Source organism: Barbatula barbatula (assembly GCF_947034865.1).
Source record: "Barbatula barbatula genome assembly, chromosome: 5".
NCBI lineage: Eukaryota > Metazoa > Chordata > Actinopteri > Cypriniformes > Nemacheilidae > Barbatula > Barbatula barbatula.
In genome coordinates, this window is record NC_136769.1 from 4,674,324 (window position 1) to 4,697,911 (window position 23,588).

Sequence of the window (23,588 nt, forward strand, 5' to 3'; positions counted from 1 at the left end):
CTCAGACTCCATAAGTGGAAGCTCCTTCGAGGTAAACAGATCGATTCTTGAGAATGTAAGAGGTGGAGACAGAGGCGATCCGAGCCTGGACCCTGTGAACTGTGCGGAGAAACACACAGTTTGAGGAAGGAGGGGGGATGATGGGAAACCGGCAGGGGAGGGAGAAGAAACTCAGAGCGAGAGAGAGACAGAGAGAGAGAGAGACAGAGAGAGAGACAGAGAGAGAGAGAGAGAGAGAGAGAGAGAGAGAGAGAGAGAGAGAGAGAGGCCTGTGGAGGCGGAGTGGAAACTGAGGTTTCCTGTCTGAGAAGGCGACCGGTGGGGGGACGGACGGAGGAAAAAATCTCTCAACTTCTGGACTCTGTGTTATGCGTGTGTGCCAGGGGAGGGGGTTGGTTGCACACTATGGTTTGGGCGTATGCTCGACAGGGGAGGTATAAGGTCAGTGCGCTCGACGGAAGAAAAGAGAGAGAAATATTAGAGCTCACAAAAGGTTTCTGAACAACAACACATCTCGAGAACCCCCCGCCTCAAAAAATAAGAAATAGTCCTGTATTTCTTTACTCACTACACATCCAAACGTGTGCAATTTAGCTTTTAGTAACACTAGAGGTGTATTCCAAACGCATGCAACCCCCTCCCTTCCTCACCCTCAGCGTGAACGCCGAGCAGGTCTGGACACGGCCCTTTAAATGAGGGACATCTTTGAGAAAAGCTTCTCGTTTCAGGTTTTTTTTACCCGTGGTGTTGAGTTTCGGCCGGTTTCATCACCTGCAGGTGATCTCTGGTGAAAACTCATGACTCTTGATACCCGTAAACACGACCACCTGTTGACCATCTGCATTTAGAGCCAGCGGGCCGCGTCCTCATTACATCCAGACTGAATGCAGTGGTGCTGTGGACGTGAAGGTAGTGTGGGTCGCCTTATAAATATACATGAAGTGAGGTCTGTGTTTAGTTAAACGATGAGGTTAATGATTCATTTATTTTAAATTGTTTACTGGTTTCTGCTTGCCGTATTGAGATGCTTATTGATGTGAGGTGTATACTTTTTTCTTTAGGTGTTTTTCTAATAGGAAAATGACGCCAGGCATTGTTTTGTGGATTTGTACATGGTGGACAAAAAATGTGATGCTTCTAAAGGTTCTTGGTCGAAGCTTTTGGATCCATGAAGACCCTTTCTGTTTCACAACACGTTCTTTGTGGAACCAAACAGTTTTATGCATTTTTTACTTTTATCTGTAGTGAATTGTAGTCCGTAGTATGTAATTTTACTATAGTATTGCATTCTGTAGTCACAAATAAGTGTCACAAAATGTTCTTTGCAGTGATGCAATACAAGAACTACTTTTGGTTCAACAAAGTACCATTTACGCAAATATCCTTATTAAAACCAAGAACCCTTTCTTTCAACCTATTTCCACTACAAACCTTTATGAAACGTCTTCAGATGTTATGACGGTTGTTATAAAAACACAAAGCTAAACTCTCAAGTTTCAACTGCTCCTTTATAATACACTTAAAGGAACAGTGAACCCAAATGTCCCCATAGTCACTTTTATTCCTACTTTGGAAAGTCAACGGGGCCAATTATTTGTCCAGCGGCCTTCAAAGTGTTTAAACGCTGCGCCAAAGATGAGAAAGCATCGTATAGAAAGTGCATTTCTGTGTTGATGTATCAGAGCTTAGATTTGTGTTATCAGAAACCTCGCGGTGAAAGCTTTACCAGTGTCGGCATGTGAGCTCAAACTGGTTTGTGTGTTTGTAGAGGATAAAGAGACCTCCTGTAGACGACCTCCCAGGGCTGGAACGCCGGGAATATAGAGTTACGCTCGCAGTTCAGTACAAAGAAACTGGCGCTGAAAAACACATGCGCTTTCACACTCTCACACAGCAGCTGGAGTCATGAAACACACTTTCGTACGCTCGCTGCTATGCACCAATAAATCCTGATATCACCCGCGCTCATGTGCCGCACGTCAATACGAATGGTTTGGAAATAAGGATCTGTTGACAGTTTTTTGGCAAAAGTGTAAAACTTATGGGCAATGCATTCCTTAAACAGTATAAAAAGTAAAAAAGCAAAGTAGAAAGTATACTTTATATAGTAGGTACACTAATATCAGTGTACTAGTTGAATACTTGTATGTGTGCTGTTTCAATACTTCGGAATAAACTAGCCCACTTTTTATTTGTAAAAGTATATTTTAAGCATGCTTTAAGTGTAAACTAGTACACAACTAGTTTAAAACTACGCTTTTTAGTTTGTACTGCAGCTATACTAGAAGTGTTGCACGTTTTTTGGTTACGCTTATACACTTTGAAGTATGCGCTTAGCAAACGAAGTTTTCTTAACGATAGGTTACTATTTATATATTTTTGCTTCAAGTATACTACTATGTTTTACATTTTTAAACATAAAATATGCAAGCATACTAAGAAAGCTTTTAAAGAGAATACTTTTCTGTCAATAGATGTCAAGTATATTTAAGTGTGTACTTCAGCATATTTCTGAGGAGCACGCATTAAATTGATGAGCTAGTAGACATTTTTAACCTAAATTAAAATTAGCACACTTGAACCCATTAAATGAGTTTAATCTCAGTTTCTTGACCCGAAGAACATTGCGGTGACGCTCCGATTGTAAATAAAATCAGTCGGACATGACCTGCAGGCAGTAACTAAACATACTAACTGCACCCCGACCTGTAATATCAGGGTAATTGGGATCAGCTTAGTAGAGATGCGAGGTTTGACCCCATGGGGTCAGAGAAACCCACACCCTCCCATTGACCCTGCCACGTCCTGACCCTGTTCTTTGCCCACCATCACTCTACCCAGGAAACGGAAGGTCAGGTGACTTCCGCAGGGGGCGAGGGTCTGGTTAGAGGGGCGGTGAGGTGGCCTCTCCCTGCCGGGGTCACGCCAGAGGTACAAGCCTTTCATTCAGCGTCCCACTCTGCTTCAGCTGCTGCGGCCCTTGTTTACTCTGCAGGGGAGAGCGGGGAACAATGTTGCCTTTTAAAGCCTCGCCAACCTCGCAGCAGGGTTGCGATGTCTGCATGGGGCAAAGCAACACCCTCTCCCAAAACTTCACATCCGAGCGTTACCTCATCAAAGCAACTGCGCAGAACTCGCTACACAAATGTGCGCTTCACCACAGGATCTTAGTTGTGTTAGTTCACTACAAAACAAATTTTGAACAGAAAAGAGTAGTAAAAGTACATCATCTTTAAAATACGATAGATTGAATTTCTGTTACTTGAAAACCAATTTAAATATAAATATTAAAACATACCGAAGGCCTGAATGTTAGCTGAAAAATGTTTAAGTAAAGACACTAAAGGAAAATGAGAAATCTTGCCATGTAAGTCAATCAAGGTACTTAAATTATTAACTCGAAATAAATGACAATCCAACCATATCTAAAGTAAAAACTTTAATAGCGAATTTTTTTTTAATAAAATGACAAAAGCACTGAACAAAATTGCTTAAAAAGCAGCTAAGATTAATGTCAAAAAATATATTATAACAAAATAAACAAATATCAAAGAATTAAATGATTTAAAAATAACGTTTTTAAAAATGCTTACTAACTATTACGATATCTTTAAAATGATATTTCTTTAAAAGTGTTTTGTTGCTGTGTGTCAATGTAAGCAGTCTGCCAAGTTGTAAAGCCGAACGTTAACGTATAACAACGTTATTGGCTTGGGGAAAAAAGTAGTCGACTCTGAATCGCGCGAACGAGTCGTCTGTCGTTCTGATTTCAGTTCCGGGTCAGATTTGCGTCACTTCGTGTAATGCCCGCCTACGTTCAACAGACCAATCACGGCAGACTAGACCATCCGACCAATCAGATCAGAGTAGGTTGACTGAAAGGGTGGGATTAGACATCCAATCGCCAAACGAATCATTTGATAGTCAGTCAAAAAGTAAAGTAATAATAACTGCCCATAACTAGTCTATGTATGTAAATGTGTTGTTGGACACACTATAAACCAAAGTAGGACCTTAAAAAACACAAAATATTGACTCTTTAAGAATACTGCAATAAAACTATAAAGTGACTTTGTCTTTAGAAGTGAAGGATTATAAAATAGACACTTTATGAACACTAAAGCTAAAAGTGTGATAAAAGTCTCACTGACGGGGTTAAGGAGGTCCGTCTCTCATTGTTATGAGCCAATATCTAATATATTTATCTAATACTTGATCTACTTCATCTATATGCTGATAAATCCCCCTTTAAGACTCACACAGGTTTACATACGTGTAAAGTTTGGATGATCTTTAACCCCGGCGGGATGAGGCCATCCCACACCTGAGGACCTGATGTTATCACGTGACCCTTTAAATCTGTCACCTGTCAAACAGAGAACAGATTTACGAGCAGGTACTGTTTAAGCGGACCGTGCACTTCCTCTCCATTTTCACATTTTGCAACATCTTGAGACTCCGGCTGGACCGTACCATTCCTGAGCACTCTCGGAAGTCTCTGCGTGTGTGGAGGGGGAGATGTTGGACGTGGAGGGCTAATTAAAAACAAGGAAGAGATGATTTATTACAGCTGTCCTTAGGCATGGAGCTGTAATGGTTTACACATGGAGCGTGTGAGGAGGCCTTTTGTTATGGAGTCCTTGTGGACCGAGCCATGTGGTATGAAGGAAATACACAGTGGTCCGAAAATGACGTGTGGATTTCTGCTTCTGTGGAGAAAGAACAAATGGACATTAATACATGAGTCATAACATTTATAGAGGAATATAATTATATCATTTTATCATTATTATTAGTGACTCTTTTTGTTTGTCACTGGGTTTTGGAAATATCTAACCCACAAAAAGCAAGTGACCGTCAACTTTCACAACATTTAATCATCAAACAAGTGCAGTGTTTTTCCCAATTTGGACATCCAAGGTTTTGGAAGGACGGAGATGCAATGCAAGTCACTTAGGGTCTTCCAAAGGCACCAATGTAAATGCTATGCAACCAAACTACATTTCCCATGATTCTCTGAGGCAGCAGAGCTCCTGTCTTGGGTTCAGACACACCTGCAGCGAATCATCGGGGTCGCTGGGTTCACTAGAAAACTACACTAACACTAAACTAAACTCGGCAGGACGGAAAATAGACAAAACCTACGACTTAATCTCTTCAATGCAATCGGTGTGTGTGTGTGTTTCAAGACCCGGTATCTTTAGAAAAATGTTATTTATTTTAATACGCTTGACAGATTCTTATCCAAAGTGACTTCAATGTCTACAGCAGTGGCCAAAAGTGATGTCCAACTTTGGACAATTTTCACACTTATTCAGATTTTACACTGAAGATGCATTAAAAATATTTTATGCATTTTTCATCGGTGTGTTTGGACTATCAACTGAAGATCAGTTTGAGAAGAACTTTAAGAGACTTGACAATGAACTAAGTTTATAAAACAAAATAATACCATCAAATATAAACAAATATTAACAGATAAAATTTTAGGCAACATTTGCCTTGTTTTTTGTGCATGAATAAAACAGATATTCTCTGATATGCAATGGGTCGACTTTGTGCCATTGTCCAATAAATACCTTAAAAGTGTTCATTGTGTATCAGACAACTCACATTTAGAAATTGTACAAGTATCCCCCGGGACATCACTTTTGGCCACTACTGTACATTTTTAATAAATCTTCTCTGAAAGAAATATATTTTCTGTTGACATTAGAAATCCCTGTCATTCCTCCACCAACACTCCACTTTTAACCATCTGATCACTTCAATTCAAACCAGTTTTACACTGTAATATTACAAACATATGCTTTGACTTTTGAACTGATAAGAACTTTTATCTTAAAACTTCATAGACTTGGAAAAGGTGATAAATACATTTTTCTCTGTATTGACACTCGATGGCATGAAAATCATTAACTAAACCCTTAACAAATCCCTAACCCCACCCGAAAGAGAACAAGTTCACTGTGCAAACGTAACCTCGCCGTTTCAGGACACTAAAACCAGACTACAGATTGCACATTAACCTCTGCTGTGACGCAACACAGTTTTTATTCTCATTTTTGTTGACATTAGTTGATCCTACTGGCACAGCATCAAAGACTCAAAACTGGACGCTTCGAGAACTGCAGGGGAAAAGAGGAGGGTGGATCATTTCAGGACACATGGACGACGCTCTTGTGTGTTTGTGTGTGTTGATAATGCGTCTCTGTGTTTCTGACAGCAGTTATCTGTTGATTATTGGCCCGTTGGCTCGGACCCCTCTGCGGTTTGTTGAACTCCATGACCCCTTGCCTTAACCCCGCAGACCTCCCTCATGCGGACGCAAGCCGAACTCTCTTAAAGCTCACATTCTGTGGGACTCGAAGCATGTGTCTGCGTACATTTGGGGTCCATGTGGGGGTCACGCAGGAAGAGATGTGGGCTCAGAGGTGTGTGTGTGTGTGTGGAGGAATGTGGAAACTGTAATGGGTGTAATTGCCTGCTTGCATTGTGTGGACAGTATGTGCGTGTTTTAGTCCGAAAAGAATGAGAGAGCTGGTGGAAGTAATTGTGTAAGATCTGGGATGTTTTTTCAGGGGACTGTGTGTGTGGTTTAGTAAAACAATGGGAAAGGAGAAAGCAAACTTGATAGCAGCTCTTAGCGTTTCTAATGAGAACAGCGGGTTTAATCTGTTGGATGCCATTTTAAATGCTGGGGTGTTTGTATGTGTGCTGTTTATACAGGTACAGTACATTTGGGTGGTTTATTCGAGTATGCTATTAGTATACTTCTTTCAAGCTTAAAGGTGCGGCGTATGAAATTTAGCGGCATCTAGCGGTGGGGGTGTGAATTGCAACCAAAGGCTAACTCCGCCCCTCCCTTTCGAAGCAATACGGTGGCTGACACAAGACTAAGATGTCGTTGGATTTTGGCTTCTTCGCCGAAGGAGATAACGTACTTATGAAAACCGCTCTGTAGAGCAGTTTGTCCGTTTAGGGCCACTGTAGAAACAAGATGACGAATTCCATGTAAGGGGACCCGCGGTGTATGTATACACCTCTGAACATATAGTTATGTTTATTATATTGTATTTATGTCAACAGATCCTGCAAAAATTACAAACAGCATCTTAAACCAATAGGAAAGTATACGTGACTTTTTTTGTTTATTTGGCCTACACTTGTACTCAATCTTTATAATTATTGCGTTACTGCTCCCTGAACTCTCTGTAAGCCGCTTTGGATCAAACGTCTGCTAAACGACTTAATGTAAACTAGTAAAACAGTACAACGTTTAAGTTCGCTAAAAGTATAGTTGCAGCACAAACGAAAAACATTTGTAAACTAGATACTATATACAAGTATACTACTAGTACATTGATATTAGTTTACTTACTATATAGAGTATATTCAAACATACTTCAGTATACTTATGATGAAGTATGCTGATGTCTTCCTCACCTGTATAGCGGAGAATAGAGAATTGAGATGTGATTTGATGTTCGCTATAATTCTTGACCATTCCATCATGTTTTATTAACATTAACATTAACATTGCTCAAAGACGTGAGGATCATGAGTGCATATTTCACCTCCTCTCTCTTCTCCGTGAAGGTTGAGGGCTCAGGACCACATGCTGTCATGCTGTCCTTAGATGAGCCGCTGGACCTCAAAGTGCCGAAGGGGAGGGTCAGTGGGCGGGACAGAGGCGCCAGGTCTCCGTCCTCTCCCATACATGGGAAGGGGGCCGGGCAGCTACGCATGGCAGACGACGGTACAGCAGTAATTGTCCCAGGGTCTCCTGATTCCCCACATGCAGGTAAACTACGTCCGGCAAGTACAACAACACGGCAAACAATACAACTTTACGTTCAGTGTAAGAAGTATAACATACACGTGTGTGATATGTGTATGTGCAGGTGTCCTGCAGGGCAAGTCCATGACCCCCACACCGCCGGCTGTGGACCTCAGCATGTCACCGTCCTCACGCAACACCACCTGCTCTCCAGATCTCACCAACGGATACGGATCGGCACCCATCTTCCCTGGGGTGAGTTACCCGAGACTCTCGTATGGAAATACAGTTACATACTATTAATATACGCAATTACTAATATACATATACAGCCATACAGTTTTGCAAAGTTGTGAATAAAATCAGGCTTATTTCATCATATATACATGTTTTAACCGATCCTATAAAATACACGTAAAAACATTAGTATTGCGTTGTTTAAACGTGAACTTGTTTTCTTTGCAATAACTTTTGAATAGCTTTAAATACATTTAATATAACTAATATACAATAAAATATGAATATGAACAAATTAAAATTAAAATAAATTGTTATTCTGTATTATAACCAAACACCGCACGTTAACTTCGGGCCCAAACGCCTGAATCCCTTGAAACCATCGATTGTCATTTTTTGTCTTTTATGTCTACTCTATATGATATTTCTTTTCTAAAAACAATATCTATAAATAAACTATACCCTAATATAGTGCACTATTTGAGGGGACGTCCCTTTGTAGTGCTGTCCGAATTCATAGCAGAAATGATCAAGTGCGCACATTCAATCCCATGATGCATCGTAATAATCAATGTACACTTAAGGCTATCTGCTAGCCATCTATCGTGAGGCTATTTCAGAACTCTGAATATCTTTATCTGGTAACTTTGAGCCAATATGAAAACAAGCAGTCTATGAAGCCAAACATCTTGTCTGTGCATGCAGACACACGCTCAGCTTTTCTCCTGTAAGTGACCAAACAAGAGAACTAAAAAAGAAAACTAAATGATCCCCTCAAAACGAGACATTCGGATGTGTTACCCTCGGTGACCCAGATCTGGGTGGGATTGTATGTTATCAAATGCCCCCTTGTGTGTCTTCACACAAGCATGTCTCTCAGTTCATGAGTTGGCGTACGGGACGCGGGGTTAAATCAGATTTACGGCGAGGTACAGCCACACAGAGTCCTTTCTGCTTAATTCAATTCTCTCACAATTCAATTGGGATCCCGCTGGCTGTGCCCGGTTGCTGCGAGTCTTGCCATCTCTTCCAGAGGGTTCCAGGAATGAATAACAGTGGCTCTTATGTGGTCAAGACTTGGATGATGGCACTGCTGAGCTCGGAGCGAAACGCACGTGTTTTACAAGATTTTGCATCTTGCGCATTTCTCACATAGCTGAAAGCTTTCCAGACAGATTCAACACCACTGTCTGGTTTGAGTCATCATGGCTGCTTTTGTCATTAACCAATGTTGACTTACTTTTGTAACTGGTGCATGTAAACAAACCAACCGTGTCTTGCTCACTCGATCACATGAAATGCAGAAACGGGCCAAAATGATCCACAAATGCGCATAGGAGTCTCACGCTGGGAGGGCCATTACCGAACACGGCCCTCTTGCCGTTCTGACTTTACCGTTACTTTAACAACAACTACTCCGACCGCTGGCCCGGTGTAGACAGGACACATACCAAGCATTAGATAAATATTTTCCTGCGTTTTAATTTCGCAGGACTCGGCTCACATCCGTTACGTGGAGGGCGGGGCCACATCTCAAGCCTTCCAGTTCTTCGTTCCCATTGGAGGAGGAGGAGGTCTTCACCTGCCTTCCTCGATGTTCATTCGCCAACCCAAGCACACGCGATCTTCTCCGGATCTCTCCGCCGACGAACAGCTGGCCTGTCGATGGAGGAAGGTGAGAAACGGACCTGTTAACGCAGAAGGTTTTCATGAGGGTTTTTACAATGGTTTTCTCCTCCCAGTGCCACCTGCTTTTCGACTCTTTGCAAGACTTGGTGGACCATGTCAATGACTTCCACGTGAAGCCCGAAAAGGAATCTGGGTACTGTTGCCACTGGGAGGGGTGTTCACGCAAAGGGCGGGGCTTCAACGCCAGGTGTGTTCATCTTCTTTTTACCCGTCAACTCCGACAAACAAAAATTGGTGTTTAAAATGTTTTATATGTTGAAATGTTTACTCATTACACTCATTATTTCAACACATGAAAACAGCTCAATTTTATAAGATACATCGTATTTTATAAGACACAACAACTCACCACTGGCCGAAATCTAAAACAGCAAGTTGAATTTACTATTAAAACCAAATTAAACGTAATCTTTTTTGACTGCGTTTACCGACTCTTATAGCTCACATACATCTGGGAGACGTCTGCATGATGTCTGCATTTACATCTGCAATACGTCTCTGAGATGTCGCCTGTCAGTGGTCAAATAGACATCTAGAAGACGACGTAAGATGTATGTAAAACTTATGTAAGATGTTTAGCCACAGATGTACTTCCAGATGTACCTGTGCCATCTGCCATATATATGTATTAATATAATTTATATTATTTTCTCGCCATTATTCTGTTACAACTGTGCCCTTTTAGTTGTCCATTGTGGAATGTAACGATTCTCGGTAAATAATAACTTGAATTACTGAAATATTTTAAAGCTACTTTTAATTTTTGGGGGAAAATTCACTATATAATTCTTAACCCATATCTTTAGGTTTGTCTAAACATGGCGTAATCTTTCTATTCCTCACCATCGGTAGGTACAAGATGCTAATTCACATCCGCACTCACACCAACGAGAAACCTCACCGCTGTCCCACCTGCAACAAGAGCTTCTCACGTCTGGAGAACCTCAAGATTCACAACCGCTCTCACACAGGTCAGCGCCACATCTCACCTGGTGACTGTACAAGTACGTGTCGTACGTATAAGACTCGCTAACCCGACGCTTGTGTTTCAGGAGAGAAGCCCTACATCTGCCCGTACGAGGGCTGCAACAAACGCTACTCCAACTCCAGCGACCGCTTCAAGCACACCCGCACCCATTACGTGGACAAGCCCTATTACTGCAAGATGGTGGGCTGCCTGAAACGCTACACAGATCCCAGTTCCCTGAGGAAGCATATTAAGGCTCACGGGCACTTCGTGGCGCAGGAACAGGGAGGTGCGGGCGGGGTGGGATCGCTGATGAAACAAGGGGCGGGAAAAGAACCTGAGCTGACTTACGTCAACGGCGCCCACATCATCATTCCCGGGGCGGCAGCTGCTCTCCTGGGCAGCCACGGTCTGCAGGGTCTGGGAGGCTCCCGCCCACTGGATCTGAGCACTCTGGGCTGCCCGAGCTCCCCTTCGGCTGGAATTCTGTCCTTCGGTGGCTCTCCGCTCGGCCTGGCCAAATCTCCCCTGCTGTCACATACCTTCTCGTCTTCCGCGCTGGGTTTACCCATGGTGCCCGTTTTGGCCTCGGAGCACAGGGACCAGGGCAAGGCCAGAGGTGAGGAGGCCGAGGACGAGATCCACGGGGGCGTGCTCAACCTTTCCACGGGAGCGTCCCATGACCCCCTGTCTTGGGTGGTTATTCCCTCTGGCCAGGTCGTGTTGAAGCCAGCTGTGGTCAACTGAGCCCCGCATTCCACGGCAGGGGTGGGGGCGGGACGGGGTCAGAGGTCAAAGGCGAGCCTGTGGGGGTTTTCACGAACCATATCCACTCACCATCTTCTTTAACTTTTAAGTTCAGTTCTTGAATATCGAGGTGTTTTGTGGTAACAGCCAAACAACAGTGGCGACACATTCACTTCCGTTTCACTCTCCTTTAGTCTTTCTTACCTACACTCTTTCTTTTTCTTCACTCGACGGCGGTCTTAGAAATCTGCACTTTTGCTTCAAGGGTCCATTTCCATGTATTTATATCTAAGAGTTGTGTTTGGACGACAGTGTTTGCAATGCACTAATCTTATGTTATAATTCTACACGAACCAATGTTACGAACGAACAAACCCTCAAGCCATTCCGTAAAAAAGACCTCTGCAAAGACATCACGTGAGCTAGAGATCTTTCAAATAAACTCACCTACACGGGGCTGGTCACGTTAGCAAGCAATGAGCTGAGTTTGGTTACCTACCTATACTGTTTCCAAGGACCGTGTCCGTCATCCCCAAACAGACATTTGAACAACGTCCACCTCAGTCACCCGCAAACGTACCTCCTTAGCTCACTGCATTTGCTGCTAGCTGTGTCACTGCAATATTGCTTCGGTAAAAGTGTATGAACGACAATCTGTCCTCTTAGGGGGCACGGAAAAGAAACCTTGACTAGTTCTGTGCGTTTTACAGATTTACAGACACAAAGCTCAGAGTCACTGAGTTTTAAGGCAGAAAAGGACACTACGTAGGTAACACGGCGCTGCTGCCATCTCGTGGCTGCGAGATGTACAGCACGCTTCTGGCCAAACCAAGGGCCGGATGTGACAGTGTTGTCCTGTCTTGCAGTTGCACAGCAGGATACACGAAAGATACAGTTGATATTGAATGTTCATCTTTTTCTACAACCCAAGAGGCTCTGACAATACACCAATTTGGGTGTGTAACAAAAAAATGTAAACCTATTTTAATGCAGTTTTCCTCCACATTACACACTGTGCCAAATGTGACATAAACCCAGATTAGAGCGAATCCTTCATAGTAAAGAATCACAACGTCTAAGCATCGAAGCATATATAAACATACACAACGTTAAGCGAATAAAAGAACATTCCAATGTAAAGAATCCCACCGAAAAATCCCACTCCCCTCAGAGTCTTATTTCATGTTTATATTTCATATTTTTTGGTGGAGACTATACAATTAATGCATATTTGTTTTACTGTCGTCATTTTTTTGGGACGTGACATTTCCAGATGTTGAAGTCGCTTCAGTTGCGCTCTCGCTAGCTGCTCTGTGCTCAGCTTTCTCCAGTCCTATTGAGATCAAACATTATATCCTATACATTTAGCAGACGTGAAAAACTGTACAAACACATTGGCAGTTCAGCATCCCTGACATACAATACAGGTGTGTTTATGCTACACAATCCACATTTTACTGCAAAGGGTTCAAATTGTTTACCACACCCAAGTCAACAATGTAAATGTGTCGACATAACCAGGACGTTCCGTGCGAAACGAATCCATCTTTCTCTGTCGGTCCTTCACACACAGCTTCTGTTGCTGGTTGGAGAAAGCTGACGATGACACAGACCTCTCCGGGTCTACATCAATGTTCAATATCAAATAAGCTGTTAAACCTTTAACCCTTTGAGCACTCTGGAGTCCAAAAGCCTTAAAACAACAGCGCATTTGTCGCTGAAATGACTGTAATTGTTCGAGACTTAAGCAATAAACATGTTATGGCAGGGATGATGTTAGAGCTAGATATTTACATGTCAACATTCTGTGCAGTAAATAAATGGTACGGTAAAGCGAACTACAAATGTAAATAATCAAATTGCGACGAGTGGAATGATTTAAGCTTGAGAAACCTACTCATGTTTAAAAAACGAACAAACGTGCAGAGTTCACAGAGATGCACAAAGGGTTAACAAAAAAAGACTATGGCCTGGAATGGCCGGTATTCATTTGTATTTTTCCTTTATTGCACATTTCGAGATATTTTAATATCAGTATTTTGAGTTTTTTTCCAAGTGCCTTTTATGATAGTTGAAAAGTAGATGTAATACAGTATATGAAAAGCAAATATATATATATAAATATCTATTTTTCCGGCATCATGTTCTGAGGTTGAACACGCAGAACTTTAGAGCTGTTCTCCAGTCTCCAGTTGGTACATCATAGCTGTGTGCTCCTGTTTTAGAGGAATTTTATTACGATATTGATAAGGACGTCAATGAAATGAAAGTTTAATAAATTTGCATTTGATATACTGTTTTGTTGCGTCTTTTGTTTGGCTATCCTTGAGTTCTGCATTGGTTACAAGGTACAGGGTTTTCAACAAGTGACCTTGGATGGGAAAGGTTTTCTTGATGCATCTGATCAGTAATTGTTTGGGTCAATAAAGCCTCCAATGTGAATACAGTTGAAAATATCAGTGTTTATTTAAAGGGAAATGATGCCTTCATAAGGTTATCTAAAAACACTGGAAACAATAAATAATTTTTCAGAAGTTAATCAACTATGCCCAGAAGTTTTAGGAACATAAGGCAAACAAGCCAGCGTAATGATCACACACTTACGCCACTCACAATCCCAGAACATACAGATTCTTGAAGAAACATTACAGCATTTGTGACGTATCCCTTACCATAGAAAATCATTTGGAATCTTCAATCTTTCAAAAGCTAAAACAGTAATTCGCTTACTGTCGAAAAAAACAGCAAACACCTAAACCATCATGACGCCTCCACCCATAAACCTGTACAGTAAGTGCATTTTTACATTCTTTTCTAAAGCAAACCGTAAAATCATTTCTGTGTTGCTCTACAAACACAATTCCAGACGCGTGTATGGACGGCAGATACTTGAATATTATTTAAAGATAATGTTTAAAGGCAGACTCTACATTAAGCAGCAATTCTGGCGAATGAACGGATATTCTTCGGATAAATCCAGAAAACATCCATTCAGTCAGAGTAAAAAACCGACAGACGTTCTAATGTACAAAAAGAAAACACTTTATTGGGGTTGTATACAGTTTGGGGGAGGTTGGTGAGGCTCATGTTTGTTGGTCGGGGGGGTTTGTTTGCTGCTCTCGGCCGGGTGCCTTCGATTGGTGTTGTTGTTGAATAGCCAGTTCTTCATCAAGACGCTCTTTAGCTCTCACCACCTACAACAGCCACCACCACCACCACAAAAACAGTTTTCCAATCAATCCCACATCCGCAGAAGCTGTGTCTCCAGCACCAAGTGATGTGAGAACGCTTACCTTCGACTGAAGATACAGCGAACCGCCCACAGATTTATCATTGGCTTTAAACAGATGCTCGTAATTCTAGAGAGAACATAAAACCATGTTTTCAGTACAACGACACATGCGACGAACGCTCACACGTCACAGATGCGATGTACAATTTACGAGTTGACTCTGCCGGATATCTCTTACCTTCTGTATCTCCTCCGGTGTTAACGTGGAGATGTTCAGTATCTGCTGGGCTTCTTGCACAGTCATACCCGTGAAGCTGGACGCAGCCGCAGAATGTCTGCCTGCTTGACCCCTGGCCTGAGCAGCCGCCTGACTCGCTGCATGCACAGAAACATGCGTCACGCATTACATAATGCATCAGGTTAAACTATATCTCCAATTTGACATCTAGTGGCTATGGCTTTCTTTATTTAATAAGAGATGTTAAGAAATATGGACGTGCCTATTATCATGAAAATGTGCATTGATAAATAGTTGACACGTGACATCATTATACAGTTACCTGCGAATTCTTGACGCAGAGCTCGCGCGAAAGCTCGCCCGACCACCTGAGCCCCCATCACAACAATCTGAGCCAGATACTTCGCCTGTACACAACACAACACACGACCATGTAAACCAAACATGTTTGATATAAACAAATGCACAGACATAAGATATTAAATGCATGTATTCGTCTCGTTTCTTTAAGCATTGCGCATGCCTCACGTGTGTCCCATACGTCCTATCTGATGTAAATAGGAGAACAGTGCTACGCAAGGTTGTGTCATCATAACATCTCTCTGGAAAGATCGAGAACATTGACGAGTGCTGTAGACAGCGCGATAGATAAACGACAGAGATGTTCGTGTGTACGTTACATGAAAACCGAACATACCATCTGTGCTGTGACGATATCAAACACGCAGATCAGACATCTGATTTCACGTGTATCTCCATCAAGGTTGAGCACACGTATGACGAACCGTCCCGACAGAGAAGAAGAACTCAGATGCTCCACACTGACGCCTGCTGGATGGAGAGGAAACCATGGAAACGGCACCGGACGCGAAGCCGCCATATTTGAAAGGGCAAACGCACTCGACACGAGTAAACCATAGATATGGAGTAAACGGGGACACCGCGGTGTTTACGAATAAAAAGCACAATAACGTTCACATTTCGTTGTTTTAAGATCTTGGTTCAAATCCGTACGTTCTTCTTCCTCTTGTATCTGTTATTCATCCTTTCGTTGCGCAACACTGACACCTGCTGGACGGAGGACGTTATTCATAATCGTTTTAAATGTACACGAAAATATTTTTCTATCTAGTAATCAAGGAGACAACATCAGTTTGACTAAGTGATAACAAATGTGCTTTACGCACGCATGCACGCACGCACGCACGCACGGACACACTTTTATTAAAACATTTCTAGATGCTTTAGAGAATAAAAACATCTGCATTTGTCGCTTAACGGTGACTGGCGGGCTGTTCAGTAACAAATCCCGTAGTTTGACGCAGATTTTTAATATAGACAATTTTGTGCAAGCAAGAAGTCGTACGTTTAGTTAACTGAAGAAGAAACCCCTCCTCAAAGACCTTGGAAACCCACTCCAACTTACCCCCACAAGGTGATGTAAGAAAATTCCCCAATGACATCCCAGTTTTGAAGTATTAGATGCTCCATTGTAGAGGATAAGATCTTTTTTTATTTTCTTGAAATACTTGAAATGGAAATGGAAGTTATTTTATTTTAAACAGGGACCGTCCACAACTAAACCTTAAACTTAGGTTATAGCAACAGTTGATCATTTCCACCTGTAGTCCCGGGGCAGGTATGACAGATTTTTGTATTTAAGTAATACAATTTTACAGAATAATGAATAAAACAGTGTCCGTTATTATTTAGAACGAACAGATTTGCAAAACAGAAACAGGGAGTCCATCAACCCATTGACTTTCTATCTCCTACTTCTCCAGCAAACACTTAAACAGTTAAGTAGCATCTTAAGTGCAATATTGTACAGTATAACTACAGACAGATATATCACATTCGACATGTGTGCAAACTTGTTTACTTGGCAACCAACTCTTTGTCGGGCATGAGAAAGTGTGTCTGTACATGAGATATATTCTGTGGGAAGGGTATTCCACTGCCTCATGGCCACACATGAGAAGGAGGAACTCCCAAATTTGGTTTTACGTTGTGGGAAGCTACACTATTAACTACTATATACGACAAAACTATCCTTACTGCAACAACTAAACGATACAATTATAAACTATAAAACTAATATAGATGTAGGCTAACTATAAAAAACGATATATTTCATCTATAAAACGGAAGTTGCAGATTTTCTGTGTTAACTAATATAACTAGCTGAAGCTAAAAAAGTGCCCATAGTCTTCTTCTTCGTAAAGGCTCCTTAACACAGAAATAGATGCAGAGGTCATGGGTTTGAGTCCCAGAGAACACAAGCTGATCAATGAGAGCGCTCTAAAACACACACACAGATAAAGTTCAGTGTGAATGAACTTACATTTTGCGTAAACTCGGTGAACCTGCTTTTGAATTACACGCTGTTGGTTTCAGCCTCCCTAAACAAAACCCTGAGGCAGGAAAACTCACCACAGCTTGTCTTCTAAGTGTGATGTAAGCAAATACCCCAATGACATCAGAGTTTTAAAGTGTTATATACTACAAGGACTCCATTCTGGAAATAATATATATTTTATTTAGTTTAAATATACTTAAAGTGACAAAACTATTAAACTACTTAAACACTACTTTAACCTGTAGCAAGTTTAACTGAACTATGAAAAAACGATATCTATAAAACAAATAACTACACATATAAAGAACTTACAAACTAACTATTCTAACTACATCAAATAAATAAATAAATAAATAATCTTGAAGGGTGCACCCTCACTCCTCCCATTCAGAAGGGTACACAGGCTCCTAAACACACAAACAAGCAGTAATAAATGATGAGGTCATGGGTTTGAGTCCCAGAGATCACAAACCGATCAATGAAAGTCACTTTAAATAAAAATGATCCAAATGCTTAGTGAGTGAACTTACACTACACATAAACCCGTTGAACATGTCTTGTATTTCTGCCAGCTTGTCATGTTCGTGGTGTTTCTCATCGATCTCTTCGAGGAGTTGGAGGTACCGTACGGTGAGGGCTTCCTTCCTATAGAAAACTGGTTTTATTAAAATCCTGCAATGTTGTGACACGTTAGGTTGTAGGGAAATCCTAAAGAACGTTTTAAAAAAGACCTTTTTCGATGAGGTGTATTTTCCACGTGTTCATATTTTCTCCCACACTTACCGTTCACCGACATCTTTGGGGTAAGGGTCTTCGAGGGTCTTCGAGGGTCTTCGAGGGTCTTCGAGGGTCTCCTCGTTCGACGCCTGATCTGTCAACAGATATTTAAAAAATGCCTTATTAACTTTCGAAAAACTCCTCGTTCAGAAATCTTAACGTTTGTGTCATAATTGATGATTTAAATCAGCTTTGTTGGTCATTTCATATGTGATAAGATTCAACATTACACGGGTCATTTACACGTACGTGCACGAGATAAGTTGCGCATAATAACGTTGAATTGTCATTGACGTCAAAGCTGGTCGACACATCTTGAAGTGCAGTATTTAACCACAGAAATGTGATGTGTGAAGGACAAACAGATTCAATTCATTTATTCTGATGAAACATTACTGTATGCTTCCAAATCTCTCACCTGTCCACTTTACCGTCTTCGTCTCCAACTTACACTTGTCCTGAATGATCACAGACCTTGTTATCAGTCAAATATGTTCATTCAGGATTTGATTTATTTATTGTTACCTCTTGGGTGTTTTGATTTTCGCCACAGTCCGAGAACGTCCCCACAAACACGCTGAAGGTCAGGCTTATCGTGCGAGAAAACAAAATGGATAATGCAACTTAAGAGCACGTTCCTTTACAAGCACCGATGTTCATTTACAAAAAATGGAATGCTAATGTATTTCCTTACTTGAAAAACATAAAACTCTCCAAGAGGATAAACTAAACGAGGAAGATGGCAATATAAGGTGCATCTGTTAAACACGCATCCACACATTTTAAACTCTTAAGAAAGACTTTAAATCAAGCCAGAAAACGTGGGCTTTTGAACAGTACCGTTGTCTCGGCTGGTGTAATAAATGCTCATCCAGTTGTCCATAGTGAGAAGCTGGAGCACTGTGGCCGTGGTGTTCAACATTGACCCGAATCGTTCCGGGTCATACTGGCTAAAGAGCACCCGTAAGGTCATAGAAAAAATCACGCTTTTGCAGATCATGACCATGAGGAAGCCAACAACAGCTCTCAGAGCATGGCCAAACTTGGACCAGGTGGCCCTGACATGCTCTAGATAACTGAAATAAACATTTGCATTTTAACATGACCTTTATATAGCAAAACAATGTGAAAAGAGTGATCGCATAGTGAACAAAAACCAGTTTAGCAATACAGATGGATGACGACTCTTACCGAAAGATCCTGAACATCTTAATGCCTTTGAGTCCTATCACCAGTCTCAGGATACTTGAAAAAGACATGAAGTTTTATATTTCATATTTAAGTTTATGTTTTGATCGTCTTGCAAGTGTATCCTCAAGGTATTAGTCATTAAGAAAAGAAACTAAACGAATACCTCTGCCTGTGAGGATACAGTGTGATTGTTGAGATTCAGGACATTCATCTGCCTCCAATACAGTACATGAAACTTACCAACAACATAAACAATAGAAATTGTGTGTTAGTTCAACCCACAGATAGCTAGCTATAATCTCACAATGATAGCTCACCCAGAAGATTCCAGAGGTTTTTGAAGTACTCGCGTCCTTCTGTCAACATCTTAAGCGCACATTCCCATGCAAAAAGGGCCAGCGATACCTCCTCCAGCAGTTCCAGAGAATATTCTGAGGACGACCAACAAATTTCAGTGCTTGACATTTTAGTACTGGTAACCTCTCCATGCATCTTGTGAAAAGCATTCACATTAGGCATTGTCATGATGTTTACATTTTTTGACTGACATTGAAAAGCATTTCCGAGATTACAAGTTTTACTTTAGCAAATACATGAAAAGCTCAAACGACTAAATTTGCTGCAATGAAGTGATCACGTCGAACAAGTTAGCAACATACACTTCTACATTACAGAGAGCGTAAAGTCCAGTCGCTTTGGGGAAAAGGAGAACGCAGTGCAGCTCGAGTTTTCCGCACGGTTTTAGACGCAAAATGTGAATCTGGTCTTATCCGACCCTGGACTTTGCGCTCTCCAGGCGTCGGTCGTCGCCAAGTAACCATGGGCCACGTTGCTTTGAGATGAGGAGGTATAAAGAAAGGATATGTGGATTATATGCACTGAAAACACCTTGCAGTAACTCTGCTACTAGATTTAGTTATGCTGTGATCATCTGTGTCTCCGTCTTCATTGAGCTTGTCTATATTGGCTGGTTGGTTCTTGTCACATGACCTGCGGTGCACTCGCGGCTTTCTAAAAAGTTTAAATTTTTTCATCTAGATGCGGCGACCACGTTGTCCCCTATTTCCACGCTCCTGCCACGCGTCTACATTTAAATTAACGAATATGCACACGGAAAAGACGCAAAATACGAATCGGGCCTAAGACTAACGATTCTATGATACAGTTCATGTCATGTTAACGTAAAATATGCTATTTAATTGTGATTTTGGAAACATATGCCTTCCCCCATTCAAGTAGATAGGAGTGTGGACTTGCTATGACGTAAATGGCTGCCCAGAAGTGTTGCAAACATGGCCGCCGAGCGGCACGACTTCCGTAAACGGACTTTGCTACAGGACGGAAGTGCATTTATAGATTTTAACTGAAGATTATGAGGGCCCATGAATGTTAAGAAGAGAACGGTAAGCTATTTAAAATAAACAATATTTCATGAATTTAAAAAAAAAGAAAATTTCACTGGGACTTTAAAGGTCTACAGGACTCGATGCAAGATTGTGAACTTGTCTATTACATTCAGCAATGTATAAATGTAAATGAAAAGACATCATTGTTAAAACCGGCTACAGGTGGAACCTTTCAATCTACCTAATGTGACAACAACAATATCAAACGTTGTGGCAACTTCTTTTGCAGTGCTGATCAGGAGCACGAATATCATGAAATACTCATAGTAGGTTAGGAGGAAACGGACAGCCTTGAGTCGATGTTGACCCCAGTTCTTCACGGTGTTGCACACTTTCATCATGTTCCCTGTGGCAAGAAACAAATGACGCTTAAAGTACACATTTAAGCAATAAATTAAATGACCTAAAACTATACATAGAATAAATCTATATTACAATAATGAAATACAAAAAAAGTAATAAAAAAAATTCTGCCATCTGTGATAACTTGATTAGTTATACGTTTAATCAAATAAATACGTAATCCAAATCCCCAAAACACTACTGCGGTAACGGTACACGTTAAACAGCGTTTTAAATTATTTGGTGCTATCCAATCATTTTAAGTTTCTATTAATAATTATTTTGTTTTCTTGTTGTAGGTATTTCTACGGAGACGTATAAAATATTAAAGGGTTGCAAGGGATAGTGGGTTTGGCCCCTGAGAATAAAACTTATATTAAATACATATATATTCAGAAAATATCATCAGCAAATCATCTGTTTGGATATGATGGTTCATGACCAAATAGAGTCAGTTTAACAAGCGTATTGTTTATTGTTAATGTAAAAAATTCACAGATTACCACTGTACGAAAGCAACTGATGTTTGCGAAACAGTGCCACGGGCTGACAGGCTCAGGTGCGTCCGTTTGGCAGCGCGGCAAAACGACGCTTCATTCGCGTCTGGTGTGAACGCAGAGTCAGAAATACGTTTAATGGAATAAACGTGTAAAATTACCGTCATTACGGACTTAAAAATGTTATAATCTTCTTGTTTGTGAAATAAAGTGTTTTAAATCCTCAAAAACATGAGGGGCTTTTGGCAAAACATGAGGGGTTTAAGCCCCCAAAGCCCACCCTTAACTTCTTGGAGACCTCCGCAAAGAATTAATAACTGTTATGTAGTTTTACATTAATTTAATACAATTAATATACAATAAAATATATAATTTAACATGCAAAGTAAATCTGAAATAAATTGTGCGTCTGATGAAACCGTCTAGATCGCTCCAGAGTCGGCGTCAGAGCAGATCTACCGGAGGGGCATTGGATCATTGGCGGGGGGGCACTGTCGTTTGATAAATATTTTTTGACGCATTGGCAACATTATAGTAATATGGAAATCCAGACCTAAATCTGAAAGATCTTTATAGAATGACAAATGGGCTTTTATCTAAAAGAGGAACAAAAAACAGCGCTGAAATTGCTGTTTTGCCGACCGGATACGGCAAGAGTCAGTTAGCTCCAATGATCTATATAGAGTGACATTCTATATAGATAGATCATTGGAGCTAACATTCTAGGGTAGAATGTAGGAAACTATATATATATATATAGTTTCCTGTCTTGATTCCTAATCATTTTTGGGAAGATGTAGGCCTACATTTTAGGGAAACGCGCGATGAATTACGGCTAACGTTCATAACCTTGCACGTAGAGAGCGCTTTTAAGAGCTAAGATAGGCTAGATCGTTACCGGGAAACCCGGCCCAGAACAGATATCCTAAACAACAGAACAGGACAGAAAAAAACCATATAAATACAATATAGGCTAAATAAAAAACAAAGGTATAAGGTTTAACTGATTTTTTTGTATATAAATAAATAAAGATAAAATAAAAAAAATACTCTAAAGGACTCATTTTCTAAACAAAATAATTAAAGGACAAAAATAAATGCATATTCTGCTATTTATGCTAATACTTATTTTTAACCTGGCACCAAAATGGCTAGCAGCGCCACTGACCAAAATTATGCATTTTCCCCATTGTTTTTATTTAAGTTACAGTTTGAAGATTTATTATTAAAATTATAACTAAATATTTTTTTGGGCCACGGCTTGGCCTGTAGGAGGGGCATCAATGACCGCTGGGGGGGGGGCTCGGCCGCCTCGAATGACCCACCACAGCGCCGGCGATGGATCGCGCTGTTTTCAACACATTAAACACAAACAGTAGAGAAATAAAGAAAGTGACAATTACAGCCCATCAAAACGAGAATTAACAGGAGGGGTGGTAGTTTGGTAGTTTTAAATAAAATAAAGCAAATCGCAATAAGTGCTTTAGTTAACTCATACCTAACGTTAACTGTTACAGAGTTCGTCTGTGAGGAAAATGTGTTTTCTGTGGAAAAACGTACAAACAAACGGGAATTCAGAAATCAGATATAACCTGTTTTAACGTATCAAAGACAAATAATATGACGAGAAAGCCGCTGCGTTATGACCCCATTAACACCATCACACATTATAGTATCATAATATTTTTATACCATATTAAATATTATTCCTGTAGAAGGTTTTTTTATTTTACGAAATTTAACACACTATTTTTCGATTCTTATTGCAAACAAACATTATTATATTCTTTCTTTTGATCGTTTAACATTTGACCAATAAATATCATCAGGCGACCGATAAAATATGAATGTCAAATAAATTATTTTACAGTAACTGCTATTAAAATCACGCATAAGTATCAAGTTAAGTTTTTGAAATAGCATTTTGAAAATTGGTGGTTGTTTTCAGGCCCCATTAAAGATCTTCTTACTGTCAATATAATTAAAACATTCGAGCAGTTCTTAAAGACATAATTCTGTAGCAACGCTTCAATATGACACTAAATATATCGGGCACAAATTTACGGTTTTAAAACTTCAGTCCGATCGCTTGGAAAACAAGTTGTTTATTTGGTTTGTTGACAGTT

General features: G+C 40.7%; 2 protein-coding genes across 2 annotated transcripts; one reads left to right on the top strand and one right to left on the bottom strand.

The window, feature by feature from the left end:
• The first annotated feature begins 4,614 nt into the window (after positions 1-4,614).
• glis2b (GLIS family zinc finger 2b) lies at positions 4,615-13,714 on the top strand. The gene is made up of 6 exons (XM_079456224.1): positions 4,615-7,804; positions 7,905-8,035; positions 9,510-9,692; positions 9,760-9,893; positions 10,559-10,677; positions 10,759-13,714. The coding sequence occupies exons 1-6, from the start codon at positions 7,561-7,563 to the stop codon at positions 11,418-11,420; spliced, it is 1,473 nt and encodes a 490-aa protein (XP_079312350.1). The 5' UTR covers positions 4,615-7,560; the 3' UTR covers positions 11,421-13,714.
• Positions 13,715-13,862: 148 nt separating this feature from the next.
• On the bottom strand, positions 13,863-15,704 carry pam16 (presequence translocase associated motor 16). Its single transcript, XM_079455514.1, has 5 exons — positions 15,588-15,704; positions 15,213-15,297; positions 14,891-15,027; positions 14,714-14,779; positions 13,863-14,614 (listed from the first exon to the last, which is right to left on the bottom strand). Exons 1-5 carry the CDS (start codon positions 15,588-15,590, stop codon positions 14,504-14,506), a joined length of 402 nt encoding a protein of 133 aa, XP_079311640.1. The 5' UTR covers positions 15,591-15,704; the 3' UTR covers positions 13,863-14,503.
• Positions 15,705-23,588: the final 7,884 nt, after the last annotated feature.